At 44.6% G+C, this 21,763-nt stretch overlaps 1 protein-coding gene across 1 annotated transcript in view; it reads left to right on the forward strand.

The window, feature by feature from the left end:
* Positions 1–11,384: 11,384 nt before the first annotated feature.
* The window catches only part of GPR137B (G protein-coupled receptor 137B), a 99,445-nt gene continuing 89,066 nt past the window's right edge, over positions 11,385–21,763 (forward strand). The window contains 2 exon segments of the mRNA XM_077168422.1: positions 11,385–11,620; positions 11,622–11,990. Coding sequence (XP_077024537.1) covers positions 11,576–11,620; positions 11,622–11,990 — 414 coding nt within the window. The 5' untranslated portion in view covers positions 11,385–11,575.

The following is a 21,763-nucleotide window of genomic DNA, read 5'->3' on the forward strand; positions in this document are numbered from 1 at the left end:
AGAAGATATACAAATGGCCAATAAAAACATAAAAAGGTGCACAACATCATTAGCCATTAGGGCAATGCAAATTAAAACCACAATGAGATACCACTTTATACCCAGAAGGATGGCTATTACTTAAAGGAAAATAAATTTTGGAGAGAAATTGGAATTCTAGTGCATTGTTGGTGGGAATGTAAAATGCTACAGCCTACTATGGAAAGCAGTATAGTAGTTCCTCAAAAAGTTAAATTACCATTTGACTTGGCAATCCCACTTCTAGGTATACATCCAAAGAGAGTGAAAACAGAATCTCAGATACTTATAAGACAATGTTTATAGTAGCATTATTCAATAGCCCAAAGCTGGAAACAACCTAGGTATCCATCAACAAATGAATGGATAAATAAAATGTATAAAATGTGGCACATACACACAATGGAATATTATTCAACCAAATGAAATTACAAGACATACCGAAACATGGAAGAATCTTGAAAACATTACGCTCAGTGAAATGAGCAAAACACTTAAGGATAAAAAATTGCATTATATCACTTATGAGAAATGACTAGAACTAGCAAATTCGCAGAAGTAGAAAGCAGATTAAAGGTTACCAAGGAAGGGGAATGGGAGGGGAAAAGAGGGAGTATTTGTAAAATAAAAAAAAATAAAAATAAGTTGCTTTAAAAATCTGATATGTTTAATGGTCTTTAAATTCAGGGATTATAAGCATGAGAACAAAATTAGGTATATAAATTATTCATAATTCATAAAATATAAGATCTATTGGTCAGAATAGTAACTTTTAAACAAATGAACTCCTGGTCTTTATACAAAATAATTTTAGCCTGCAAAACCTTTATCACTTATGGTATCTCATTTACTTCTCTTAACAATTTCGAAACCTTTATCATTCAAAATTTAAGATTGCAATTTAAACCAAAAAACCCCCACAAAAACCTACAAGAAATGTTGATTTCCTCTTCAGTGGCTAAGGAACAAAAAACTATAGCTAGTTATTCAGTTGTTCATTCAATAATGCATCAAACATCTAATGTGTGCTGACCATGGAAATGAAGAACTCCCCATGTTTTTCTATCAATTTGGGTATAGTAAAGCAGGACACATCATTGCTTAGAGTAAAACAAAAAGTCTTTCAGGGTTGGAATCTGGAGACTGAAAGCCACATGACACTAAATTTTCAGACGCTGGATGAAAAAAATGTGCATGAAGCAATAATTCTCTGGCAACTGGAACTGCACAAATAGTTTCATCTAACAATTTACATCCATTAATATAAATAACATCGTTTGGTAATGGGAATCTCTTATTAGATTTCTATTTCCTAAGGGCCGCGTTCTCCTTGGTTGATTGCTGCCTCTTCTGGTGAGTGAGTTCCTTCTAGGGACCTCTATTAATATTCTAGACAAGGCAGGCTGTGGGTGGTTATGTCGTTCGTAAGTCTAATGCATTTCTATAGCTGCAATCAGCAATATCAAATAGTACAAAGTGTTCTTCCCCAGGAAAATACCAGCATGGTTTTGTTTATTGCAAAGAAATGTCTCCTTGGAAATGCTAGTCCTCTGAAGTGGAACACAGATATGTTTTACTGGGCATGGGAGCCTGTGTGGGAGGGCCGCTGAGGTCTGGGAGGAAGGCTGTGTCACTAAGCCTGGGGCCATTTCATAGTTGGTCGTGTCTGGATACCAGGCACTCTGTGAGGATAGGAAGTTAGAGCTGGGAGATGGGTCTAGTGGTAACTGGATCTCAGGGACCAGCCAAGAGGCAGAACAGATGACTGCCTTCTTTTCACCCCTTCGGTACTGAAAAGGAAGCATATGTCACTAGAAGAATTTCTAAGGACAGCTGACAGATGATAACAAAAAGATAATTTCATATGAATGTTATATCTGTTTCCCTAAAACTTAATTCTAAAATTTGAGCTATATGCATTAAGTAATCTGGGAAAAGCTTTACCAACATGGGAGGATTTCAGGCACAGTGGATATTCATCACTATTTTGGCCTCACAGCATCTGAACTCCCTTCTTACATTTGAGAGATTCCCTATTTTACGAAGTAGGAACTCTCCCTCCCACCGCTGACGCTGAAGATGCCAGATTCTCATGTTCCCAGCCACGCTTGTTACTCAGATGTAAGCCCATGACCTAGGTTCTACCAGTGAAATGCCTCTGCCCCAGACTTTGAATTGGAAGCTTATGACTCAGAAAAAATAGACTTCTTAATCCATTCTAGAGAGGGATTCAGTCACTGAACACCTATTTACAACCCTTTCCTTTGCCTGGCCCTGCTATGAGAGGCTGTTCATACCAAACGCATGCTTCCAGCTTCCTTGGTAGTTACACATGACCTTACGGCACACTCTGGTCAGAGTGATACAGGTGGAGGCCTGACTTGGGATCTCTGGGGACAACTCTGCCTTAGTATCCACCCCTTCTGCCTTCTCTCAATTTCTGCCTTTACTAGCTGCAGCAGGCATCTTACAATCATGAAAAGACAATCCAAAAGAGTATAGCCTATATGCTAAGGGTGGTAAAGCAGAAGGAAAGAGTCAAGGTCCTCGGCTCAGACAGCTGAATTGATGCTTGTAACCACTGATATCTAGATATGTAAGCAAAATAAAGATTTATCATTTACCTATTTAGCCAAGTGACCTATGTTACTTGCAACTGTCTGCATTCCTAGCCAGTTTCCAGAGTCCAGCTTTGGTGTTGCCAGTGGTGCAAACTGCCATGTCAGATCCAGCAGTGGCGGCAGTAGCATTTTATAGAACCAGTTCTTTGACATTCTTTTAGTTGTCATTCCTCCTTCTTAGCCTCCAAGCTCTTCTAGCACTCCTGGAGTTTTTGTGAGCTACATAATGGGCCTTTTAAAAAATTCTTCCTCTGCTTAAATTAACCAAGTTTTCTTTCTGTTGTTTGCAGCTTAAAAACCCAGGGAAATACAGAAACTGACACGAGGAATGGTGGCAGGCAACATATCCCCAGGGAATAGGGCAGAGTTTGAGATTATCTGGTTTTGCTGGATCTGAGGACAAGGAAAAGCCAAATAAGATTAAGAGAGCTCATGGTGCAAATGATCATTTGTGGTCACCTGCAATGAAGTTCCTACTTGGCTTCGAGAAGTATCCAAGTAGCTTTGAGAAGCCAAGTGGTTGCTACCAGAGAACAATATGCAGGGAATGAAGAATTTAAGAACTGTGGGGTGGAGTGGTTGATCCTAATGACTGGATAGTTTAAGAAGTAAATGGCAAGGTCTTAAGTTCTAGTTCAAGGCACAGGCTGAAAACCAGGGGCTTTAAATGACGTGCTAAAAGAATATCTTATCTTTTGCAACCACAACCAAACCAAAAGGAAGATCCTTGGGTTCCTGATTTACAATATCTGTTAAATTCACAACCTCCTCTTGTCTCTTATGGGATAGTTAAGGTACTGGTTAGAAAGAATGGGAGCCTGGGATGGGGGCATATGGGACAAGGACTCAGAGTATACAAAGCTTCCTTTCCCTTTCTCTCCTCTTAACACTTGAGAAGCCGATCCCCACAAAGAAATGTTCAAGTCCTAACCTCCAGCCTTCTGTATGTGAACACATTTGTAAATAAGATCTTTGAAGGTGTTATTAGTTAAGGTGAGACCCAAATGAATCAGGGCAGGTCTTAATCTAATATGATGGCAGTCCTTATAAGAAGAGGAAATTTGGACACAACCAGAGTAGGCGACAGATGGACATGTAGTAGAGACAGAAGCTGAGTTATGACTTGCCAACAAGCCCCTACCAGAGCACTACAGACTTCAGAGAAGGCATGACCCTGCCTACACCTTGATTTTGGACTTCTAGCTTCCAAAACAGTGAGACATTAAATCCCTATTGTTTAAGCCAACCAGTCTGTGGTATTTGTTATAGCAGACCTGAGAAAATAAGATTTCCCCCGTATGAAGAAACTATTCCTGCTTTGCCTGAAGATATAGAGGAAGTCACTGAGAAAGACACTGTGCAAGGGCGTCTCAGTTTGCTACAGCTGCTGAAATGCAACATACCAGAAATGGGTTGTCTTTTATAAAGGGGATTTGTTAGGTAACAAGTACAGTTCTAAGGCCATGAAAAGTTCCAAATTTAAGGCATCAACAAGATGAGATGTGGACTCTGAAGAAAGGCTGCGGGCATCTGGAACACCCCTGTCAGCTGGGAAGGCACATGGCTGGCATTTGCTGGTCCTGGCTCTGGGTTCACTGCTGTCAGCTTCTGAGTTCAGTGGCTTTCTCTCTGTGTCCTGCAGGTTTTCTCTTAGCATCTTTGGGGCATTTCTCTCCCTAAGTGTCTGTGGGTCCTCTCTTAGCTTCTTCGGGGCAAACCCTGGATTTCATCTCTTTAGCTTCTCTCGGCAATCTCCAGATTCTGGGTCCTTCAGTTTCTATGGGTCATTGCTTAGCATTTCCTGCCATATTTCTATCTGTGTTTTCTCCAAAATGCCTCTCCCTTATAGGACTCCAATAAAATGGTTAAAACCCACCCTGAATGGGCGGGGCCACATCTCCATGGAAACAACCTAATCAAAGGGTCCCACCCAACAATAGGTTTGCCCTCACAAGATTGGATTAAAAGAACACGACTTGGGGGGGTGGGGTGCAAGGGTAGTTCAGTGGTAGAATTCTTGCTTACCCTGCGGAAGAGCCGGGTTCAATTCCCAGCCCATGTACTTCCCAAAAACAAACAAACAAGTAAACAAAGAAAAGATTGCAGGTGCCTGTAGTTTCATGAGATTTATTTTCTACGCTATGATTTACATGTTTCCTACTAATGTATCTACATTAACTGCTATTCCTGCCCTTTAGGTCCTCATAGCATGATGCCATCAATGTAGTAGTCACTGTGTGAAGGACATGGCAATGAAAAACAAACAAAAATTCAACAAATGGTGCTGCAATGATGGCATACTCACATGGAAAAAGAATGAAATATGACCCCAGGCATATAGCATATTAAAAAAAAAAAAAGAACATGGCTTTTCTGGGGTACATAACAGATTCAAACCAGTACAAAGGGGGAAGCCAAGTCTCCTTGTACTGCCCCTCCATTCTCATTGTCTTCAGACCCAAACCAGAACCAGATATTAACATGCCCCTTACATTATAAAGCCAAACCTGGAAAGAAGTGGATTATGTACCAAATTAACTGCAAGATTTTCTTCTTTATATTGGTAAAAATATGAATGAATAGATTCCAAGGGTTCCAAGCCAGGGAAAGAGGAACAGGATTTTAGTTTATAAGGAGATTCTAGTTCAAAGAGCTTCCTGGAATAGGGTGAGTGGTTCTAATGGTTTGCTTGAATGAAACCTTGATTTAATGGTGGTCCACACCAAAAGAAGTTGAAATTTTTTAGCATAAGGTAGAAGCAGGAATCTAAGGGACTAGAAATGTTGGTGTAATATATTGTGTATGACCTATTCATGAATCAACCCCTGAGAGGGACCAGAAGATACTCCCTTCATCAAGGCATTGAGAAATACATTGACATGGGAGTGTCATCACCCCTCAACAGCAGTGTAATGGCTATTACCTGTTCCTCAGGGATGCTGTTGAGAGATGGTGGAGTCAAATGGACTTCCTGATCTTGATATGTTTGCCAGGATCCCAGGGTGCCAGACCCAGCAGTGGCATAACCCCCAGTAGGGGCAAAGGTTATCTCCATAGAAGCCATGGTGACCATGCCCTTTCCCAGGGCAAAGAAATCTGAAAATCATAATTTTTGTACTTCAGAGATCTTTGGCAGAGGCTAATTGATCATGGACCCCATATGACCAAATAGATGGGCAGTCCACTAACGCCCTACTTAATCTTATGTCAAAACAAAACAAAACTGTCTAGGTCTGACTTAAACAATCTCAACAGAGAGTCTTGTACCCACATCCAATTCTCAGACTTCAATTTGAATGCTATGGAGTGTAAAATTCTTATCAAACTCCCCATTGAACTATCCATTTGGTATAGAAGATGGATGGTTCTGGAGAATGGCAATGGATTACCATCAGCTTAGTATAATGGAAGCTTCAATGCAGCAAATACACACAGCCCCTGATGACATCTACTCTGTAACCACATGTCAGAGAAATGCTTTGTTTTTTTCACATTCCCAATAAATAAAGAATTCCAAAAGCTGTTTTGTTTCACCTGGCAGGGATACCTTCCTATCTTGTTTCTGAGTTATGTCAATTCAGGCTCCATGCCACAATCTAGTCTCTAGAATCTTAATCATTGTCATGTCCTTCACACAGTGACTACTACATTGATGGCATCATGCTATGAGGACCTAAAGATCAGGAATAGCAGTTAATCTAGGTACATTAGTAGGAAACATGTATCATAGTGTAGAAAATAAATCCCATGGAGCTACAGGAAACTGCAATCTCCAGGAAGCTTTTTAGGGAGCCTTGTGATCTAGGACAGTTTGAGATACATTCCCTAATAGTTGTTGTACCTTACACCTCCTCCAATAGGAAAGACAGGTACAATGCTTGGAGGTTTCTTTTAGATTTTGGAAGAACATTTGTCACATTAGGCTGTGCTTCTCTGATTCATTTACTGGATGACTCAAAAGGTTGCTAATTTTGAGAGGGGTCCCAGTGGTAAAGGAGACTATCCAACTGGTTCAGGCTGTAATGCAATCTGTCCTGACACTTATGACCCAGTGGATCCCATGCTACTCAAAGTGTTGGTGGCAGATTGGAAAGGTGTATGGCGCCTTTGACAAGCCCAGTTAGGAGACTCATGGTGTCCCCTATTAGGGTTTTAGAGAAAACACATGCCTTCTTTGTTTTATTTCCTTTTGAGAAAAAGACTTGGCTTGCTAGTGGGTTATGGAAAAGACTGAATAGCTGATCAAGGAATTCACATTACCATGTGGCCTGAAAATCTAGGAGCTGGATGTTATTTTGATCAAACATGTCACTAATTCACCAAAAGACCACCTGCACTGGAGACTCTAAGTATTCAAGTGGACAAGTTGACCTGCGTTGTGAACTTATCAACTTCTCTCTTCAGCTACCCCACTGCTTATTCAAGGTACTAATGGACAAAGTGACTGTATAAGTCAGGGTTCTACAGAGAAACAGAACCAACAGGATATACATCTATGTGTGTACATATACACATCTCTATCTCTACCTCCCTCTCCCTCTCTCTCTCTCTCTCTCTCAGGAGACTTATTATAAGGAATTGGCTCATGCAATTGTGGGGACTGGCAAGTCTGAATTCTGTAGGTCAGGCTGCAGGCTGAAAATTCTATTAAAGGTGATATTGAAGTCTTGAATCCACTCTCCTTAGGGGAAGCTATCGGGCTGGAAATTCCAGTAAGAGCTGATGTTGAACTCTGGAGGCAAAAACTCTTCTGATCCCTGGAACCCTCAATTCTTACTCTTAAGACCTCTAACTGATTGGATGAGGGTCACACATATTATGAAGGATAATCTTCTAATTAAAGCCATTTCATTAATTTAACTTATTATAGATGTTAATCCCATCTCTGAAATAATTTCACAGCAACAACTAAGCTGATATTTGACCAAACAATTGCCTGTCATAACCTAGCCAAACTGACAAACAAAATTAGGTGACAGGGACTGCCTGTCCTTGTTCCCAATAATGCAGACTTCTCAGGGACGACCCGGCTTCTTACCAGCATCACCAGCCAACTCCGAGTCTTCTAGAAGGTATCAAACCGAGGCAAGGTGTGAGACAGCCACCTGGAACAGACTGTACATTGACCCTCTTTCATCCTGGAGGGGATAAGTGATTTGTCCTTGCTGGAATAGACAATGTTTCTAAAGTTGGATTTACTTTCCTTGCCCACCACGCCTCCATGGTCATCCTTTGACATTCTGAATGTTGTGTTTGTCGTGATGGTACCCCACACAACATTGCTCTGACCAAGGAACTCATTTCACACAAAGAAACGTGGTGGGCAAACTTCCATAAGATTCATGGGTCTTACCATGTTTTCTGTTCCTCAGAAGCAGGTGGCCTTATAGAAAGTTGGAATTTTAGAGTCAACACCTGGAAAGGTGGTAGTGCTGTTTGACAGTATATGGAATATCCTCTGAATGTAGAGTAGATATTAATGGTGCTTGTTCTCAGCCAGGTTACATGGGTCCAGGAACCCATAGAATGAAATTTTTCATTAATATACCCAGTGACCCACTTGCACATTTCTTGTTTCTGTTGCCTTTAATCTGGACTTTGATAATTCAGAAGTTTTAGCCTTTTCAGGGAATTCTTCCACCTGGAAATTCAAACATGGTTCCATTGAATGTGAAATTGAGACCCTGGCTATTTCAGGTTCCTCATGCCACTGAGTCACACTGCAGAAAGGATTATTATGGTATTGCTGAATTATATTGACAATTATGGAAAAATAGGGTTACTGCTGTATGATGGTCCTGATGAGAAGGATAGGTAGAATCCATCCATGATTGTGCTTCTTTGTACTGATTTGTCCAGTGGTAAAAATGAACAAACTCAGATCCCCCAGAAACGAAGTGTTGGGTGACTCCTGACAACCTGCGATGCTTGATAAAGGTGAAAGGGAATACGTAATGTATAGTGAGGAGAGGAGTCATCAATAACTACTGCGGCCTGTGACCAGTTGTAGGAACAAGTACTCTGACTTCTACTTGTATTTTCTTCCTTGCTGTGTCATTTGTATATTTATAACTATTTTAACTAATTATGTTTTTCTTTTAATGACTTTTGTTCTATTTTATATTAGAAACATTAGTGGTAGATGTCTTTTTGTGTGTGTGTGTTTGTGTGTGTGTGTGTGGGCAGGCGCTGGGAATCGAACCCGGGTCTCTGGCATGGCAGGTGAGATAGATGTCTTAATAATTTAGTCCATCAGATAAAGAATATTAGATAACAGAATTTAATTCTGTCATAATTAAAAGAGTAATGACTATCACCCTGAGATCCTGGACCTGGAACTGGATACAATAAATGAAGACTCTTTAGTCTGACCCCTATAAGGGAAATGAGTGAATGCACTTTTCAATTGTACAAGGGATGGTGCATTATATTAAGTAGGAACATTTTAATTATATATATATAAATATATATACATACACACACACACATATATATATACATACACACACACACACACATACATTTCAGAATTTAAGAATGGTAAGAAGCACACCTGATTCTGGAAAGTCAAAAGAATGGACTGTTGTAGCCATTTAGCATTCTTTTGGCTGCTTTGGATGTGCGGTAAAGATTGCTAGTCCCTCCCCATATTCATTCTCCCCTTTATCCTTAATAATAGAACATTGACTTTTAGCTGTCACATTGCCATACAGAACAATTACTGTATTTCCCAATTTGTTTAATAGCTAAGTTCTGCCCAATTAGATGAAAGATGCATTGCATGGTATTTCTGGGAAGGTTCCATAAACAGGAGAAGATAAGTGCCCGTTAGTTTCTCCTGATGCCAGCCTGGGATGTAGATGTGATGGCTGGAGAGCCAGCAGCCAATTTGGATCATAATATAGTCTGGTGAATGGAAGCCATGCATGGTGGAGGAGAAATATCAGAGCCTGGTTTTCCGATGGCAAACTTTATTCTTTCAGTATAATGAAATGTAAACAGATATTTTTTTGAATGTGCCAGACAATCACAAGAGAGACACTGGTAAATGAGTCACAGTTTCTATCCTATGGAAGCTTATAGACAAATGGGGACCACTGACAGTTAGGCAAAGATGCTCTGGAAGCACAAAGGAGGTGCACCTGGCCTAATCCTGAGTCAGTGGTGGGTGGAATGGTCTGGAAGACGTTCTGGAGGAAGTAACGCCTTTATGGCTGAACAAGATTTAGCCAGCTGCTGGAGAAAGGAGTGGAAAGAGGTATTTTGGCCTTGGACTCAGATATCTGAACCTGTTCTGAGAATTGCCTGTGGAAGAAAGAATTCCTTTTGAAGTGGGTAGGAGTTCAGACTTTCTCCTCAGAACAGTGAGAAGCAAGTGCAGGGAATTTAAGCCACAGGAGTAACACGGTCAGGTTAATTTTTTAGAAAGATGATTCCAGCTGCTCTGTGCAGAATGGATTGAAGGGGACAAGGTCAGGGTTTCCATAGCTTCTCTTTCAAGTGATAGGGAGAGAGGAAAAGCATAGGAGAACAGAAAGGGAGCTTCATAGCAAGACACATGGCCCTAATGAAGCTCCTGGATTATGTCAGGAGCACGTAAACACTAAATAATACCGAGGAAAACCAGCAGTGGATCCACGCTGGGCGGGACCTGGAGCTTCTTCTACAGTTTGTGGGCCCTCTTTAAGAAAAGGAACAGGCAGTTTGACAGGAGGTTGAGTATTAATTTACAATGAGAAGAGAAATCACTACAAATTACTGGAGCCTTGGAGATTCAGGTCTTTTTTTTTTCTGTTTACAAGAACTGCTTGCCTAGAAATGCTTCATGAGGGCGGCCCCGCTTCCCTTCTCTGCCACAACATCCTACAACACCCATTATTCCCAGGGATTCATGCTAGTGAGGCGCCCTGTGGTGCGGGTGGAGGAGACGACGAAATCAACCTGACCGCCTCTGAGTAGCGACTGGCTCAGGTCCAGCAAACGAGGCGCCCTGTTGGGCAGACGCAAAGATCATTTTAGGGGCTACTAGAGAGGCGATGCTGTAATCACGAGTGGTCACCCTTCACTCTAATGTCCTCTCGGCTCCTTCTACTGACTGACCGTCGGGCGGTGGGTCAAGCCGGCAAAGGATACAACCAGCACAGGCCAGGCCACCCTCGCTCATGCCCACACTTACTCTGCCCCATTTCCAGGTGAGGGGCGCAGGATGCCCGCCTGGTGCATTCTATGGCTCTCGGGGAGAAAGCATCCCTGCTTAGGCCACTCCACTTTGGGTTTAGAAACCTGACCTCAAAAACACAAACCAGGTCTTTGGTTTTCCGGAGTTAGAGATAAATATCACCTCAGCATGACAATTCCTAGGAAAAACTCCGGCCAGTTCTCAGCCACCGAGTCGTAAAGTTTTATTTTTAAAGGGGTAGGGGGGAAGGACTCGCAAAGCTTTTTTGCTTAATAAAGGAATTAACTCCTGCAAAGCAACAAGTCATCAACAGCAGAAAGCGAGATGCCTCGCGCACCATCCCCCCCAGCAGCCAGCGGCCACAGCGGGGTCGCGAGGTTTTGGGGGCGGGGAGCGGCGCGGAGCAGCCGGGAGCGCGCGAGGCAGGAGGGGGCGGTGGGGCGGGCGGCGGCGCGGAGCTGCCGGGAGCGCGCGGGGCCGGGGCCGGGAGGCGGCACAAAGCTGCCGGGGGCGCGCAAGGGGTTGAGGCGGGGGCCGGCGCGGAGCTGCCGGGCACGCGGAGGCGGCGGGCGAGGCGCTGCCAATCGCAGACAAAGGCCGCCCCAGTGAATCATGTGGTGCCGCGGGGAGGAAGTGCGGCTTGTTTTCTTGCCTTCAGTCTCCGGGCTCCGGGTGGAGCGCGAAGCGCGGAGACCCCCCAAGAGGGTGGTGCCGCCGGCGGCGGCGGCGGCGGTAGGAGCGGCAGCCGCGAGGCCCGATGAGGCCGGAGTATTCCGGGCCGCGCCACAGCGCTCCCGGCCCGGATGGAGGCCCCGCCGTGGGATCCCCTCCGCAACGACTCGCTGCCGCCCACGCTGACCCCGGCCGTGCCCCCTTACGTGAAGCTCGGTCTCACCATCGTCTACACCGTGTTCTACTCGCTGCTCTTCGTGTTCATCTACGTACAGCTCTGGCTGGTGCTGCGCTACCGCCACAAGCGGCTCAGCTACCAGAGCGTCTTCCTCTTTCTCTGCCTCTTCTGGGCCTCCCTGCGGACGGTCCTCTTCTCCTTTTACTTCAAAGACTTCGTGGCGGCCAATTCGCTCAGCCCCTTCGTCTTCTGGCTGCTCTACTGCTTCCCCGTGTGCCTGCAGTTCTTCACCCTCACGCTGATGAACTTGTACTTCACGCAGGTGAGTCGCGGAGAGCGGCCCCGGCGGGCGGGCGGCGCCGGGAGGGGCTCACCTGGCGGGGCGGCCCCCGGGCAGCGGCCCACACCGTCGCGGGGGGCAGGGCTCAGGCAGCGGTTGAGAAAAGACAGCGGTTTTGGGGTCGTAGGAGCCCTGTCCTACCTGACACCTTTCTCTCAGATGACCCGTCCCACCCCTCCCATTCCCAAAAGAGGCGAAGGAGAAGGAAGGTGAGGGCTGGCTGAGCTGCCCTTGGCTCCAGCATCAACCAGTGTACGTGGTGGGCGCTTGCTCTGCACGACAGCGCCGAGCGGACACCATCCACGTCTTCATGCACATGCCAGGATTGGTACTGATGAAGGTGCGCCCATCCGGAGATTTCAACTCTTAAGGTTTTTCCTCCGTCCCTTGGTTCCAAAGCACTTCATTCCAGCCTGCAAAGGTCATTGGTACTTTAGCCTCCGGACTTGGGTCGGATGCTGTTTTTTTTTTCAAGCGATGGCAGATTGTGATCTCCAAGGTTTTGATGAGATGTTTTGAACCCCCTCTGGTTAGGAGCCCTACTGAACTGCGACTTACTAATTCATTCCACAGGACTGCTAAACAGCTGTCCGGGGTAATACCCAGCTCCTGGGCAGCTGCAGCAGGAGGTCAGGCTTGCTCTGTTGCAGAGGCTCGAGGAAGAAGCCATGAAAGTTTACTGGGGCTCTTTTATAGGCATGCAAGAATAATTTTATGAGGCATATTGTTAATAAGCTAATTAGGGAGAGCATGCTGATTGACTTGGCTGTTGCTTTTCTTGGGATGGCTGACTTAATGAAAGTACAATAACTGTGAAGCAATGTGAACGCTACATGAGGTATTGAACAAAAGTTTAATAACACAGTGCCAAAGCAGGAGCATCCTTTCTTATCCCCATTGATTTTCAAGCACTAAAATGTCCACTTTTCACTAGGACTCTGCTCAAGGAAATATGCCAACTGAGTTGCCTGGTGAGGGTAATTTAGGTGGGCAGAGGCCTTGTGCAAGTAGCCTTTCTGTTTTTTTAATGATATCGTCTGTTTTTCAAAAGAATGTCATTGATTAAGAAAAAGAAAGAAAAGAAAGTAAAAGAATTGCTTTAGCATAGTGAGAGTCACTGACCGAAAATTTGGAGGAAATACTTTTGGCTAGAAAAAAATAGCCCATGTAAAATTTAGTCGATATTGAAATCTTATCAAAATGGAACTACACTGAGAGCCTTTCTAGAAGCCTAGTATCTCAGCATATTTTCCAGTCCACGAGTAATATATATTGTCTGTGCAAATACTACCTTTAAACCTCAAACCAGTTCAGGCAGTCAGCTACGTTGCAGACACTGACTTTTTAATTGGACTGTAAGGAGTGGTTCTAGCAAGATACGAAAGTCAAGGAAGTTTATGTTCCCTTGAGAACTTTGGCGTTGGTAATGTTGTACATTGAGATCTTTACTCTTGTCCTTTTTTGAGAAAAAAAGGAAAACATAAGCAACTGCCATTGTTCTTTGGTAATCACATGCAAATCCGACATAAAGTCGGATTAGGGTCCGGGCTGCCATTTTCTGTGCTGTCTGCTGGTTGGTGAATAAATGCTGAATGAGGGCCAGGGGCCAGACAGACAGAGCCGCTCTAGGCTGCCAGGCCCAAGTCACAGCCGTGAATTCTTTATTATTTGTTGGGCTCTACAGCAAAAAGCTTTTCACCTGCGAGTACAGGGTGGCTGACAGGAGAAGGTGGCAGTAGGTGTCAGCATCAAAGCCATTCCTGGCTTCCTGATAAATAATCTGACACTGCTGGGGAGTTATAAAGGGGTCAGCCAGCTCTGACTGGCCCCTTCTCTTCCTGTATACACTCATTCTCTTAGGCAGAGTTCTCAACTTTGGCTACAAAGGTGTGCTTTAAGAATTACTGATATGAGGACCCCATCTCAGACCAAGTAAATCAGATTTTGGAGTAAGAGCAGGTAGCAGATAATAGTTTTACAGAAGAATGAGCTATTTTAGGCATGGTTTTAAGTGGTTTTTCTTATTTATTCTTCATACAACTCCCTGAAGAAAGCACTGCTATTTTGCCCCCATTTTGCTGAGGAGGAAATCGAGGCCGAGAGAGGTTAAATGACTTTCTCAAGGTCACACTTGTTAGTGCAAGATAGAGCCAGGATTCAGACTCACCTCTGAGTGTAAACTCTTAAACTTTATGGTACATATTTGAGGACTTTTACACTGGAAAATATACCCTACTCTAAATGTACCACCTTGTTCCCCAGCAGCTTAAAATTAAGTTGGGAAAAGACATAGTGTACATAAGACACAGATAAATAATAATTCAAGGGATTTGCGGGAATGTATATTTGAATATTAGCAAGAAGTGCCAGGTGGAACAAAATAGCATGGTCCAGGATGTGCTCAGAACCAGAGGTGGATTTGCAGCTATCTCCTTGAGGTTGGCAAGATGGAACAGAGGAAAGACACTGGACCACGGGAAGGGAGCTGTGGGCAAAACTATGGATTTGGGGATGAATTGGAAAGGGTGGGTCCAAGAGATGGAGGAAGCTTTTTTCTGTGGTGTCCACGTCCTCTATGCCTGGTGCTTTCTTACTCATCTCATTTAACCTGGTATGGAAGAGGTGTCAACACTCTCCCCACTGAGGTTCATACAGAGGAGGAAACTGGCCCACAGTGCCGTGCAGCCCGTGTGGGCCCTTTCTGAGGTGGATGTGGAGTCCCAGCAGCACTGCTGTCCCCTTGGGCTGATGCCCCACTGCACAGTCACAAGTAGTTGCTCACAGTCACATTTTATGGGGAACCAGTTAACTGAACAGACACAGTTTGGTTTCCTTTTTTTCCCAAATCATTGTTTCTATACTGTGCTAGAGTAAGTCTCTCTATCTCCTAATGACTTATCAGGAAGATCTTATATTTATTGTCAGTCACATCACTTTTAAATCTCATCTCTACCCCTGTCCAGAACTCTGGTTTGGAGTGTAAGGGGTGTGTCCCTGGCTCTTAACTCCTCCCCTGCACCTTCTGTGTCTGGCTCTTCTGGCTCTTCTGGGGCAGGGTGGTTCCATCTGGCTCTCTGCCTGTTTGCTCCTGGGCCCTGCTCTGGCTCTGCCTCTGCAGTTGACTCCGCAGGTGTGGTGTGTCTCCGTGGGTGCTGTCTAACTTCATTCTGGCCCCTTCTGCCCTGTCTGCCTTTCATTCCAGTCCCCTCTTCAGGTGGGACTCCTGCACACGACTTTGGTCCTCCTCTCTGACCTCCATTCCCTTTTTCATGATGCCAGTGGCCTGCTGAGGTCCCCCTTACTCCCTCTGAGCCACACAGTGACAGCAGTGGGATGGCGAGACCCAGGTTTTTCTCCCAGGCATACTACTGTGGTCCCTTTTCACTGCCTACTCTGGAGCCCCCTCCCACCTGCAGAAATACCCAGGTGAAAGCAGATATCCCCTCCAATTCCTGATGCCCTCAGACCTCCCTGGAACACCCTTTCCACAATGTAGTTTGCTCCAATACCTACTATAGTGGCCCTGCAGCTTCCCAGCTCAGCAAGCATCTGTCCAGGGAGGTAGAGACCAGACTCTTCTGATCCCTGTGAGCAATTCCTGTGGTACTTCCTCCTTCCAGGACCTGGGGCAAGGGCAATCACTTCCCACCATGAACACTGCTCTCCTGCTAACAAGCTACTGACTCTTACTCCTGGCTCTGCTCTCCATCATCTCATATAAATGGCAGGTGGGGAGGTGGTCTGTGGTGGGATTGCTTCTGCTAACTCCTAGCAGGCGCTATGTGTGTTTATGTTTGGCCCAGATATTTGTGGCTGTCTTTGGGACACAGATTTTTGTTTCCAGTAATGGGTACCTGTGCCACTTCTGGGGTACAGACAAACTCCCACCCTGCTCCCACACAAGGAAGTGGTAGGGCCGAGACTTGAACCTCAGCCTTTCACTTGAGCCTGTTCTAAGCATCATGCCAAATCTCTTTTTAAATGGGGACTTTAGAGCAGGGTAGGACCCTGAAGCCTGAAGCATGCAGGAGTCTGTGCTCATGGGATATTTTAGTGCCTTGTACCACTAGGCTTTAGAATAGCCATTCTCAGAATTAAGAGTGCAGAGCTCATGTTCTCAAGGTTCCTGTGTCTGGTTGAACAGAATGGGCTCAACTTCCCCCTGCTTCAGCTGGTCTGAAGGCCTCTGACAAATTCCTGCCATTTACAGTTGGGGTAGTTTGGGGAAGGAAATGGAGACGTGAACTCTTGGTGGGGAAAGAGGTGGTATGACTAAGTGGACCAGACTTGGGAGCTGGTATTTCACCACGCAGTAGAGGGGTTTGTAGGAAGCTGGCATTTTTTGATGGCCTGCTCTGCTTTGGAACTCTGCTGGGGGCTTCCACATTTCCCTCCATTCGCCTGCAGCAGGCAGGGACTGTTTGTTACTCACGCTGCTGCTATGAGACGGTGCCAGGGATCATCATGAATGCCAGGCCAATGAAGGTTCATGAATTGGGAGGCAATACTGGGGAATGTTTATGAATTGGGAGGCAATACTGGGGAGTGGAAGGAGCAGGGATTGACAGGGCTGGTTTTGAATCATGGCTTTGCTTCCTACTGTGGGTAACCACGGCCAGTCACTGACCTCTTGGAGGTGACTTCTTCACCAGGAAAATGGAAATCATGATACTTATCATATGGTGATCTGGTGAGGTGGTAAAGATTAAAGGAGGTACTGTCTGTATTGAATCCTTTTTCTCTCCTCTTTCCCTCAGTTAAAATGCCCCGAAGCCCACCAAACCACAGTTCTGATGCTGCTTCTGCTCTTTCCCCACTTAGTATGTCATCAAAACAACTTTACTGCCAAGTTGCAACCTTTGTAGTTCTAAAATGTCAGTGACACTTGACATGCCCTTGCAGGGAGAATGGACAATCACCACTTTATGATATCTGCGGCTCCTGAAACCTGGAGCCAAAGGAATATGTGAGATCCTGTTACCCAGTCCTTCATTTTGCAGAGGAGCTGCCTGAGGTCTAGAAAAGTTGAGTGACTTGTCCTGGGTCCCCCAGCCAGGCGAGCAGAGGCAGGGTGAGGTCTGGTGTCTCCTGACTGATCCTGTGCTTGCTGCACATATTATGCCCCAGACTTGACAGACAACAGGGCTAATGCCCTTCTCCTTGCCAATAGGTAATTAGGAAGCAGCGAAAACTCTGATTGGGGCCTTTTTCATCGCAGACTGGGGTGATCTGAGGAATAGGTAGGTTTCGCTCTGGCTTTTGGCAGTCAGTTTAGCCAAGAGGATTTATTGAATAGCTGTTGTATACCACGCCCTAATCTAGGCCTGAAGACGGAAGCTTCTAGGTACTTGCTGATTGTGAAGAAGTAGGAAGCTTAAGCAAGCCTTTCTTTGCCAGTCCCCACATATCTTATTTCAAAGCTGGTTTCACACTGTCACACAAGGGCGGGAAATAGAGCCCAGTCTCACCTCTGTCACCACCCCCCTGGCCTCCCGGCCCTGGCACTGACTCCCTTTGGTCACTCAGACAAGACCCAGGAGAGGTTTCCTTATTCAGATTCAGTCTGCCATCCACCATCAGCTTCTGCCAGGAAGTAGCTTCGTAATAATTCTAATCTTACACCCTGGAGGAAGCCTTCCAGTTTTACAGCCCAGTTTCCAAAGATCTCTTCGGAAGAGTTAGGTCTTGATTTTCTCTACCTCTCATTGTCGATGCTTCAGTGTCTGAGGGGGCAGATTTAGTTCATGATCTCCGAACTCTTGGGAACAATTAGCCCCCTCACAGAGCTATTCCAGATACAACTCTGATTACCGCAAAGACTTGATGTACCAGCAGCAGAGGCTGAGCTGAGCTCTGCCGGCTTCCTCCTGCAGGGGAGCTGGAGCGGTGCAGTTAGCACAGACTGTATCCCCCTTTGCGTTTGGGGCCCACAGCACAGCACTTGTAGAGTTTCCTTAGGTCCTTTCCTGCTTTCCTTTCCATGGGTCAAACAAGCAGGACTGGCAGGGGAGGCAGTGAGAGAGCGCTTCCTTAAGACTCATATAATGACCTCAGCAGCTTCTTAGAAAGGTTCAGAGGCCCCAGCCCTTCCCCTGCCAGGGGACTTGTTATAGTTTCGTAATCCAGAAGCCCAAGGTTTTTAGTCCCTGGTTAACAGATAACCAAGGGCTGGGGTGAGAGGAGAGGGAAGAGCTGACCAAAGAAAAAAATTAATAAAATTGAAGGTTACTTACCAGAATAACATCAGTAAGAGATACTTAGGTTTTTGGAAGCAAAAAATCATGTGATCCCAGGAGATGCTCTTGTAATTCAGTTCTTCTTCACCTTGCATTTCCAGCGAGGGGCAAAAAGCCCCTTCCTGGTTTGTTGATCTGTCCCCATTCTCACATTTTGGCTGGTCACTTTTCTCAGAGGACAGAACTTACCTCAGCGAACACTTAGAACCATGCCCAAAGTATAGGCATTCACGGAGGTCTGCAGAGACTTGCCAGTATTTTACTTTTTATTTATCCGGTGGCTAAGGTTTAGGGTCTTGTTAACCTCCGAGGATTGGTGGGGTCTGACAAGTTTTGCTTAATAAGTAGGTTGATTTTCTTGAACTTGCTTGTGGAGGGTCACAAGAAAGGAAGTAGCAGAGTGTGGTGTGTGTAAGTATTTTAGGTCTCTTGAGCCACATATGATTTCTATTGCATATTCCTTTTATTTTTTAAACAACTCTTTAAAATATGAAAACCATCTTAGTTCACAGACCACCCAAAAACAGGCAGTGGGTCAGACTGGGCCCATGTCCCCTGGGTTAGGACAAACCTGTTGCTTGTCATTAACAGCCCACCCACTTTTATTTATTTATTTATTTATTTATTTATTTATTTAATTATCGGAAAGAAAGAAAAAAAAAAGAAATTAACACAACATTTAGAAATCATACCGTTCTACATATGCACTCAGTAATTCTTAACATCATCACATAGATGCACGATCATCGTTTCTTAGTACATTTGCATCCGTTTAGAGGAACTAGCAACACAACAGAAAAAGATAAAATGTTAATATAGAGAAAAGAAATAAAAGTAGTAATAATAGTAAAAAAAAAAAACCCTATAGCTCAGATGCAGCTTCATTCAGTGTTTTAACATGATTACTTTACAATTAGGTATTATTGTGCTGTCCATTTTTGAGTTTTTGTATCTAGTCCTGTTGCACAGTCTGTATCCCTTCCGCTCCAATTATCCATTATCTTACCCTGTTTCTAACTCCTGCTGGACTCTGTTACCAATGACATATTTCAAGTTTATTCTCGAATGTCCGTTCACATCAGTGGGCCCATACAGTATTTGTCCTTTAGTTTTTGGGTGGACTCACTCAGCATGATATTCTCTAGGTCCATCCATGTTATTACGTGCTTCATAAGTTTATCTTGTCTTAAAGCTGCATAATATTCCATCGTATGTATATACCACAGTTTATTTAGCCATTCTTCTGTTGATGGAGATTTTGGCTGTTTCCATCTCTTTGCAATTGTAAATAACGCTGCTATAAACATTGGTGTGCAAATGTCCGTTTGTGTCTTTGCCCTTAAGTCCTTTGAGTAGATACCTAGCAATGGTATTGCTGGGTCATATGGCAATTCTATATTCAGCTTTTTGAGGAACCGCCAAACTGCCTTCCACAGTGGTTGCACCATTTGACATTCCCACCAACAGTGGATAAGTGTGCCTCTTTCACCGCATCCTCTCCAGCACTTGTCATTTTCTGTTTTGTTGATAATGGCCATTCTGGTGGGTGTGAGATGATATCTCATTGTGGTTTTGATTTGCATTTCTCTAATGGCCAGGGAAGTTGAGCATCTCTTCATGTGCCTCTTGGCCATCCGTATTTCCTCTTCTGGTAGGTGTCTGTTCAAGTCTTTTTCCCATTTTGTAATTGGGTTGGCTGTCTTTTTGTTGTTGAGTTGAACAATCTCTTTATATATTCTGGATACTAGACCTTTATCTGATATGTTATTTCCAAATATTATCTCCCATTGTGTAGGCTGTCTTTCTACTTTCTTGATGAAGTTCTTTGATGCACAAAAGTGTTTAATTTTGAGGAGCTCCCATTTATTTCTTTCTTTCTTCAGTGCTCTTGCTTTAGGTTTAAGGTTCATAAAACCACTTCCAGTTGTAAGATTCATAAGATATCTCCCTACATTTTCCTCTAACTGTTTTATGGTCTTAGACCTAACAGCCCACCCACTTTTATTCTGGAACTGGGGCAAGTCCTTGAGACAAGCTGGAATCAGGCTTTGGCTTCTTCTCTCTTGGTCTGGAATGGGTAAAATGTTTAGAGAGCATTCACTGGTTCACCCATTCCATGAATAAGGTTTATCAGGCGTCTTATGTGTGCTGGGCTCTATAGTGGCTGGAGATCAGATGAATAAATTGTGATCTCCTCCCCTAAGGGCCACAGTCTATTGGGAACAACAGACATGGGAGTGCCATGAACCACGGGCTGCATACAGCATGCAGAGAAGAACCACTCCCCTGTCTGCTGGGGCTGGGGAGGCTCAGGGAGGGCCATCTGACATTCTTGAAGTGGTGTGACATCAGCTTATTCTCCCCTTGACCTTTTCTTTTATGGCAGACCATACTTGCTGAGCTACACAATTTGTAAAACATAGCATTAAAAAACCACCCTGCCTCCTACGTTCCTCTCCCTGGGATGACTCTGGTGTCTCTAACTGGAGTCTGCCTTCCCAGACCTCATAGCCATCAGAGGACATGTCCCATCAAGGACAATGGGGTGGTGCTCTGGTGGCAATGGCTGGTGGCAGACAGGGGAGAAAAGGGGACCTGTTGGGAGCCATAGTGCAGAGGGCCAGACCTGCCATCAGTGCTATACTCTGCCTTCCTAAGAAAGCGGCACATGTGTCCAGTCTCCATGCTCTTATTCTTCCAATAGCTTTTTCAGAGTAGCGATAAGGTTCGGTGGTCAGGGACTTGGACACTCATTTCATTCATTTTGAATGCCTGTTATATGCCAGGCTCTGTGTAGACTTTGGGTTAAAGTCAAACATGGCTCTTGCCTTGGTGGAACTTGCAGTTGAGCAGGGAAAACAGATTTTAAATAAGTTCTCTGTTGTGCAGTTGGTCAGCTTTACTTAGTGAAAGTCAATACAGTGGTACCACCAAATGTAGGATGTTTTCAAATGGAAGGTTAGGGGGCTTAATTCATTCCTTTTTCTTTCTGAGTCTTCCTCTAGGAGACTTTTATTTATTTATTTTTAATAACTTGTGGTTTTGGTACTATTTAAATACAACTCAGAGCCATTTGTATTTGTAGTAAATCTTGTTAACAATAAAAATATTTTGCAGACCCAAATATTCCCTAAGAAGAGATGCCAGTATTACGGAGGACAGTGTTCTTAGGTTCAAGCTACTTCCCATAGTTTGGGCCTCTGGGTTTTTCACCCACCATTACCCCTAGTCTTACTCTAGAGGCATTTTAATTCTGGGATGCCACCGGGAGATGAAGGTTCAAGCTTGAGTTAACACGAGGGGGTGTCCTCTTACCAGAGCAGCTCCAGAAGATGGGGTGACCAGGTGGGCTCCCTAGCTGGTCTTGGTTGTGTGGGGGATGCCAGCCTTCGTGAAGAAGGGGACCTTCCTTCTTGCAGATGCCTTCTTGCAGATGACTGGTTGTTAACCCACGACCAGCCCCAGCTTTCTCTGGCTCCTGCTCCAGGTTAGGTTGGAGCCTCTGGCCTGCCCTGGTTT

Source organism: Tamandua tetradactyla, chromosome 7 (assembly GCF_023851605.1).
Source record: "Tamandua tetradactyla isolate mTamTet1 chromosome 7, mTamTet1.pri, whole genome shotgun sequence".
Lineage (NCBI taxonomy): Eukaryota > Metazoa > Chordata > Mammalia > Pilosa > Myrmecophagidae > Tamandua > Tamandua tetradactyla.